Source organism: Brachionichthys hirsutus, chromosome 13 (genome assembly GCF_040956055.1).
Source record: "Brachionichthys hirsutus isolate HB-005 chromosome 13, CSIRO-AGI_Bhir_v1, whole genome shotgun sequence".
NCBI lineage: Eukaryota > Metazoa > Chordata > Actinopteri > Lophiiformes > Brachionichthyidae > Brachionichthys > Brachionichthys hirsutus.
Genome location: NC_090909.1, coordinates 3584058 through 3592675, shown reverse-complemented (window position 1 = coordinate 3592675; position 8618 = coordinate 3584058). Strand labels below are relative to the sequence as shown.

The window sequence follows — 8618 nt, the reverse complement described above, 5'->3', positions numbered from 1 at the left end:
CAACCAGTTTATTTGACACTCAACATTCCTGTGCGGAGCCGAGAGCGAGACAAAGGCAACGATGACTCCACTCCTCGGATTAGCTTTTTATTCTTCTGATCACACCAACCTGGAAACACCCATTTCTGTCCCACTCCTTCATGTAAAGTCATCATCACCCGATTTTCATTGTCAGTAGTTTTAGAGGTATTTTGCGATACCACTGCCCCCCCCCCCCCCCCCGCCCCTTTGATCCCTTAAACCAAATATTATCTTCATAAAAACAAAAACTCCCACAGTCTCTACTGACTAGTTTGAATATCTCATATTCATGAAGTCAACAGATACCAGACATTGCTACGCAATAAGCACACACACACACACACAGACACACAGACACAAATGCAGCTGCTATTCAACAAACATTTCAACAATAATATTCTCTGTCCCTTGGTCCTTGAATCCAAGAGGAAACGCAAACAGAGTGTGTGCAGTGGAAAACACAAGGACGCTTTCTATGACATTTCGAGTCTACGCAGAAGCCTTACCAAAACGCTCTGGCACAGACCCAAAATTAAACAGGCGCTTCACGCGTCGAGCGCGTGCCTGCTTTGCATTTCAGCATTCTAAACGTTTGGATTATTTCGCATCCAGTGGGCACGTTTTCAATTTCAGCACAAATGAGTTCCTTTTGAAAAGGCACAGCGTGATAGGAAGTGTTTCTGATGTTGCAGACGGGGAGAATAAATGACATCATTCCCGTCAATTTGTGAAGCCATCTGGGAGAAATTGCACTTAGTGTTTTGGACCGCTTCAAGTCTTATTCAGGCAGCGTTCCGCCGGGAAGCTGGTTTCACAGAGGCGGACACGGATCGGAACCGAGTCGAGTATGACGACAGCTTTACTGTCACGCTATGGGACCCCCCCCAAAAAAAGAAAAAGCCCATTTTTAAATTGGATTTTGACAACTTCCAACCGACAAGCGTAAAGGATTGCACAATAATGAATTGCACAAGAAGGTAGCGTCTTTATAGTGCAGCGTGCCGTTTTTCTTGGGAATGCTGCGTCTCCCGTCTCGCTGAAAGGCGCGCCTCCGACGATGTGCTGGAAAAACCAGCTTCGCTGCTTTCGAGCCGTTGCATTAGATGAAAAGGACACACGACGACAGGGACTCCTTTAGACGTGCGCCGGACTCGGTGTTTTTTGCTTGCAGAGGCACTTGGATGAAAGCAGCGCAAGAGTAAAAAATATAAAATTCTTATTCATTCATTCATTCATTCATTCACACGGGGTGTAAAAGCGCTGCCTCACGTGACTCACGGGCTTAAAACTGCCCCTTTTCCGCCGTCTTTTATTTGCCCTCTGTTCCTATTCGAATGCCGTGCGGCCTTGGAGAGGGAGACAACTTGGAGAGTAATTGCACCGCGGTAAAACAAGGCCACTCGAGGTTCCGCTGCCACGTTCTCTCTTGCCCCTCCTACCGCTCAAATTTCCACTGCTGGTTTTTGTCTCCTGGGGTGCATCCCTTTATCTGGGCGGCCGTGCGGCCCTCCGGCGTGCGATAAGCTGTCACACACTTGTCTGTGTAAGGGTGGTGGATGGTCCCATCCTGAAACGATTTAAGGAGCAAATTCAAGATGGGGAGGGAGGATGAGAAGGCGTGTGAAATCTACGCCCCCTTTACCGTTCTGAACTCCCAGATGATGCTGGGAGCTTTGGCCTCGCCGTCACCGGGGCAGTGTCTCATCACGATGAACGTCTCGCCGCCAGGAACTTCGGCACACAGCTCCGTCACCGAGTTGAAGCGGATCTCCTTTTGAGACGTGTATTCGAAGTACTGCGGGAGAAGAGAGGTAACGTTTCCTTGCATGCGTGGCATAAATGGGGGGGGGGGACTTTTAGAAAATGGAAAGAAACACCGTTTGGGAACGCAGTAGCCGATGGGATTACAACACAGCTCGGCCTCTAGAGCAGTCGTTCCGGTTCCCGGTTCATTAAGGCGGGCCTTTCCACAATGCTTTTGCCGCGTCTTTCTCCTCTACTGGGATTACAGGACGTTTCCCTCTTAGGTTAAGCCTAAGTCCCCGGCTAGGCTAGCATTTGCAATGACGTGTCGGGGGGGGATCTAGTCGCCGGAGACTCGGCCCTCTCAACCAACCTGCGGCGAACACAAACCGAACTCTCCCCACTCCTCTGGTGTCAGTTCAGGTCCGTCGGGACAGGAGGTGCAACACTACCTGGGCCGCCTCTTTAATGGGGCGTCGGGTAATCAATCTTCATACTTGCCCGTCCTTCTCTTCCACGTCTCATACATCTTTCAGGCGCATCGGGGCCTGCAACGATCGTCTCTAATAAGAGACGGAGCCAGCGCCCCGGTGCTTGGCTTTAAAACTTATTTACATGGACAGTGCTATTCATCCTGCGAGGCTCGTGTATCTTTGAAATGGAACCTGATTTTCTTTTTTCTGTGGGCCAGAAGGCATCGAAGGGTCCTCGGGTTTTTGTTTCAGATGGGGAAGTCATGAAAACATTGATTTTCAGTCACACGTGGAGCCTTTTCTTTTCTTTTTTTTTTTCGGGGTGACTGAGGATACCCAATGCGGCGGTTCAGAAGGGTAATCAGAGATATCAAGCTCTGCCTGCGACATTAAATATACATCCTCACGGATAAACGATCGGCTGGTTGCTAGAGTCAGGATTGGGTGGTAAAAGAAGAGCGAGGTGGCTGCAGGGTGTTCTCTGTTCTCCTCGATACGCTTCGGCAGACAGAAATGTTCCCACGCGAATCGACCGCGGCGGCTTGTTTTCAGGGGGGGGTGAGCAGAGAGTTTTGACATCTCAAGATACATCTCCCCACCAGGGATGAGAGAGGTTGTGACAGGCAGAGAGAGAGAGAGAGAGAGAGAGAGAGAGAGAGAGAGAAAGGCCTTGGGTACCTGGTTGCCTCCCTGGCCGTGGCAGCCGAACATGGAGAGGTGGGCACCGGTGGGACTGTTCTCCGGTGCATTGTAGTCCAGACACTCGGAGGGGATGCCGGCGCTCCGCACCTGCTCATAGGAGGACAGCAAATATCTATTAAATGGGAGTTTGTGTATTTTATTCCTTCATGTGGGGCAGGTCCAGTCAGGTCACAAACAGAATGCAGCTGGAGCTTCAGAAACGCCATTGTGAAACGTCATTTTCTGCACCAGCATGCAGATATTGAGCCATCGATACGAAGTACCTTCAGCTATTTGTACTTATTTTATGCTTTAACATCAAAAGGCCAAATCGCTAGGTTTCCGGTTACTTCCTGATTCTCACGCTGCCTTTGAATAAAAGCTTTAACTACCGTCTCAGACCGCGTTGAAATCCTTCCTTATGATATCTGCCCTCCGCGAAGCGACGAGGGCAAGGCGGTGAATATTTGGACTTTAAGGTCTAAGAATCCTTCAGGGATATTTTCTTTTTTCTCGTCTTCAGATGCGATTGGTTGAAATGTAATCTCTGAATAAATCCAGATTGCTTTGCTCCACTGCAGGGTTTCCAAGCCTTTGTTTGTCCAAGTCCAGCCTTCCACCCCCCCCCCCCTTTGTATTACGCCTCTCTATTCTCAGCTTCAGTAGCAAGGCTGGTGCAAACAGCATGAATGAATCGTGGTACTATAGATTACTCACAGCCCCGTGCCAGTCCTCCCGGTCCTCTGGCACATGCAGCTCAGGGTAGATGTTCTTCAAATACCAGTCAAAGCTGTTGCATTTCAGCCTTTCCCTCAGGCGCAGCCGCTGTGAGATGTCTCCATAGTTCTCCTGGAAAGCGAGCACACATTTGATTCGATTTCTTTCCATATTTGTTGGAACTTCATCAGGGCAGGAGAGGACGGGAAAAAAAGAGCCACTCCACAAAAGGCAAATATTAACATCCTGCTTATGGCTCATACACGCATCACGTCGTGATCGGCGCCGAGACGGGCCATGTTTGCTCAGCTCCACCTGAAGCGACTCAAAGCTCAGGTCATTTACAGCTCATTGCATCCTAGTACAGATGCACTTTATTGTTTTAGTGCAAACTTAAATGTTCAAGCTGATGGGGGGGGGGGGGGGGTGTGTGTTTGAATCCTTTTGATCGTTCAAAACATTTAAACTCCTCTACACAGAACCCAAGATAAATGCCTGGTGGTGAACAAGCAGGCGAGAGAACCGATTTGAACAATAAATCTGAATGACAGTGAAGTGGACGCCTAAACGCTGCAAACACGTCAAATCAAAAGACTTGCGTTGGTCTTGGCCCCCCCAAGGCCAGGTAATAGGATATGATCAAAGCTCTCTGACAGTAACGATGCACACTTTTCATCAATCTTTGATTATGCCCGATCCTCTGAACCACATAAGTGCACATTTCGGGCATGTCACCTCCTGCACACCAGAGAGTGTCTCATATCAAAAGGTACGGCGCTGGCACGCTTGCAGCCTGACGGCGGGGGGGTTCCATACTTTCCTGGCTGGGGGATTCCTGTTGTAGAAGTGTTGCTTGTAATAGTCCATCCAGACCTCTGCAGCCCGTACGGTGTTCTGGAGGAAGTTGGGCCGTGCGTAAGGGGCCTTTTTAGGAAAGACGTGGCCCACATGAGAGCAGGGGAGAACCTCCAGAATGCCCCCACACTGCCACACCTGGGGGGGGTAAAGCACGCGGCACACTATAAAGATGCATTTGGTTTCCGTCCACCTTACTACCGATAGAAATGTTGCTCACACAATCTAATTGTTACACAACAACGACGCCATCGTCTTCGACTTGGGCTGATCGATGCTCCGGTTGCAAGAGATAAGATCATTATACATCAGACAGTCCGTAATGGCGGTCCGTTCCATCACCTGGAACTTCGCCAGACGCCCTTTCTCATCCAATTTACCTTTAACATCAACTTTTCACCAACTTCTGTGAGATCAAAGAATCCGAGGATCACGGAGCACGACTTTTTTTTTCCCCCCGGTTTTGGTTAAGGAAACCTGAAAAGATCGATCCCTCATTCCCGACACTCGAACGCAAAAAGGTTCCGCGGCGGCGTGTCGAAGGACTGAACGCACCCTGAAGGAGAGCTCCAGGTTTTCTCCTCCCCACACCTCCATGCCCGTGTCATACGTCCCCAGGTACTCAAAGTAGTTCCTGCTCACTGCAAACAGTCCGCCCGCCATTGTTGGAGACCTAGAAGAGCCAGTGGCAGGAAGGGGAAAAAATATAGCGGATATTCACGCTGGGCGTAAGATGAGAAGAAGCTGGAAAGGCAGGTTGTAAAGTAATATAAGACTTGGCGACGCATCGGCGTTAAGAGGACTACCTGATGGGGTCGATGCGGGACTTGCGCCTCTTGCGTTCCACTTCGGGCACGGAGTGCCATTGAAAGGTGAGTCTCCAGTCAAAACCGCCGATCATCGGCTCGCCGGTTTGCATGTGGAACTCAAAGGTGTTCCAGTCAATGGTGTCGATGACGGGGCACACGATGGTGCTGGCGTTCTGCTCAATCCTAAACGCAGCAAGGTCAGCGATGAGGAAACAAGACCGAGAGAACCCCCCCGGAGGGGGGTGGGGGGGGGGGGGTTCGTTCAATCTGTCCAACCTACCGTTCAAGCAGAGGCTCGATCCAGCCTGGCACGCACTCACAGTGGCAATCCAGGAACGTCAGTACATCGCCGACGGCATAGGTGGCGCCGATGAGGCGAGCTCGTACCAGACCCTCCCTTTGGTTGGTGAGGATAAGCCTCACACGGCTCATGTTACTGATGTACTCAGATAGTTGGGACTTCGGGAAGCCTGTCGGGTAGAACAAACGTAAACGCTGATCCTACTGGAAACATCCGAAGTTAGCATCTGCTAGAAGACGGAATAATGGCGAGGCAGGCCCGAGAGATCGCTAAGCAGAAATGAGTTTATGGTCAAAATAGGATGTCCACGCAGGGATGCCAGGCCCTAAAGGGTTAAAGCAACACCTTGTTAAAGATAAAACACCCAAACTGTTTGAGTTGAACATTTTAACTGCTGTCAGAGCATATGCCGAGGCGATATCCGTTCACCGCTCCATTGCTAGCATTTTTTAAATTGAGAAACACAAATTGAGGTTTGGATTCTCTGCTTTGCCAAACTGGGAGTGTCAACCGTCCTCATTATCTGCGGTTGAAAGGCATTTCTCGGCTTTATCTTTTCAGAAACAGATCCGGGTACATTCCTCAGAGCACAGCGGGTCGCACCTCGATCGCTGTAGTCATCGATGAGAATGATCTCCTTCAGCAGGACGGCGGGCGTGGTCTCCAGCACGCTGTGGACCGTCCTCAGCAGGGTGGACCAGGCCTCGTTGTAGAAGGCGATGATCACAGAGGTGGTGGGTAAACGGCGGTAGTCGTACTTCTTAGTTCGGCATCTGGGATACGGTTTGTGGGGGGGGGGGTTAGGGTAAAAACCATTCCATCCATCTAAATCCGGGAGAAACCTCCACGCAGGTTCCTCTGAGCTCCTACTCACTCGTTCATCCGGTGGTCCTGGATGTGCCGATGGAGGGAGATCTTATCGCTGACGTAGATGTTGATGGCGTAGCGCTCAATGCTGTCCTGCTCCCGCTTCTTTTCTTCGGGGCTGAGGCGGAGACGCGCCGCCCGACCCCACTCCCCCGGCGCGTTGTCGTCCGGTGATGGCTTCGCGCGCAGGGGTCGCGCCAGACGCTCGCCTGCCCCGAGCGCCTTCACGGTGGGGGGCTGCCTCGCCCGGTAGACGCGATCCTCAATCTCAAACGAGGTGGACAGCAGAATGTATCCCAGCCACAGCAGCCACAGCAGCAAGCTGGCCTTGGCCAGCCACTCCAGTTTTCGAGAGCAACGCCCCCTCGTGACAGAGAGCGTCATGAGGGGGCGTTGACTGGCTGGCTGAGCTTTGGGGGGGGGGGGTGCCCCTAAAGGCCTCTAGAGGACAGGAGGCACAGAATGGAATAATGGTCATTAATATTTTTAATAAAGAGTCTCCCCGTTAGAAAGAAGTTTAATCAAGTAACAAACGATGCTCTGCACCCGACCCCCCCCCCCCCCCCCAAGTGTCTCAAGGACATCGCTCCAGCAGACCGGCAGCAATCGACATCAGCATCGGAAGCGTAATGGAGCGCTCGGGGCTACATGAGGACGCTCATTAACTGATGGAAGAAGCTAATTTATGGCTTATTGTGCACTAATGTGCTAAACAAATAGCCGGCGCTTCATTCTAATGAAAGACGCCGTAGCCTGATAAACTGTGGGGCAACCCTTTTACAAGCACCTGCATCTACGATGCCAGTGTAGCATACACAACAACAACGACAACAACAACAACAACACGACGACAACAACAACAACAGCTTCACATCAGGGACGACAAAGACGGCAGTCACGTCTAAGCTAACGTTCGGTTTACACCTCGATAAGGAATCGGGATGGATTTCCACAGAGTTGAGACCTGGGTGGCATCTTTTCATGGCGGTGGGGTGGGGGGTGGGGGGGGAGGGGGTGGGGCTGTGTTAATGTCGACACCGCATGCAAACTAATCACATAATTGTGTTGCCTTGATATCACAACAGGGTGTCGTTTACCACATTTCCGGCCGGAGCCAGACAGGATTAGCGGCAGCAAGCCCACGGGCAACCGTGATTCCCCTCCCTCAGACAATGAGGGCTATTTTCACACAATACTGGGAAAGGTTTTCCTTTATGTGGTTCGGGAGAATACGTTGTGAAATAAACACGAAAAAAAAGTGCGCGTAAAGTACTGCGAGAGTCGATAAATCCGTCCTCCGGAACTCGGTTTAGCAGCAGAGCGGCCCTTTCGCTCCAGTCTGGACCCCAGCCAGAGGACTCGAGTCCACTCCTGGGGTTACAAAATGAAGACGGCCAGCAGACAAAAAGCCCCTTTTATTAGCCGTCCATCCGCTCGCTATGAATCCGATTCAAAGGAGCATGATGGGTTGGAGGCCTGGAATGCAGCGTTAAAAAACCCTTCGGCCGAACCCTTCGGCTGAGAAGGAAACAGGAAAAGTAGAAGACAGGGAATAGATTGCTGAACAAGCTGCGGTACGCGGTGCTGAGTAAAAGGACCTTAAAAAACGAGGGCACAGTGGAAAAAGACGAGTCACAAACTTCGGTTCGAATTATACAGAATAAAGTACAAGAGAGACTATAATAACCAGTCGAGGTATCTCTGGGAGGTTGTTGTTGTTGTTGTTGTGTACAGTGAGGGAAATTAATTCCAGCTTATCTTCCATCTATTTCTGCTCTGATTAGCCAATTGTGTTTTTTTATATATATACTACAACTACTTTCAATAATATTTCACAAATGTTCAAAAGAAAAGGCCCCATCCCTGCAGATAATCCACAATGTCCCTGTGGACATTGTGGATTGCAACAGCCCACAAAAAAAAAAAAAAAAACAGTCAGAAAACAAATGTAATCCCAAGAGGCTGAAAGATGGCACCTTTCACAACCCCCTGAGATCTGCGCGATGACAGGCTCCGTTTAAAAGCTTGTGCAGCATCATTGTTAAACCCTTTGAACTCATTTCTGACAACCCCTGAAATCCCTTCCTCTCACTTTAGTTGAGCAGAAATTGATTTATTTAAATCACAGATAAGGAAGTAAAACGCAGAGTC

General features: G+C 50.2%; 1 protein-coding gene across 1 annotated transcript; it reads right to left on the bottom strand.

The window, feature by feature from the left end:
- poc1bl (POC1 centriolar protein homolog B (Chlamydomonas), like) lies at positions 1–6851 on the bottom strand. The gene is made up of 10 exons (XM_068747558.1): positions 6475–6851; positions 6204–6373; positions 5580–5769; positions 5297–5482; positions 5046–5163; positions 4452–4628; positions 3636–3767; positions 2916–3026; positions 1664–1816; positions 1–1588 (listed from the first exon to the last, which is right to left on the bottom strand). The coding sequence occupies exons 1-10, from the start codon at positions 6849–6851 to the stop codon at positions 1457–1459; spliced, it is 1746 nt and encodes a 581-aa protein (XP_068603659.1). The 3' UTR covers positions 1–1456.
- Between the last annotated feature and the right edge of the window lie 1767 nt (positions 6852–8618).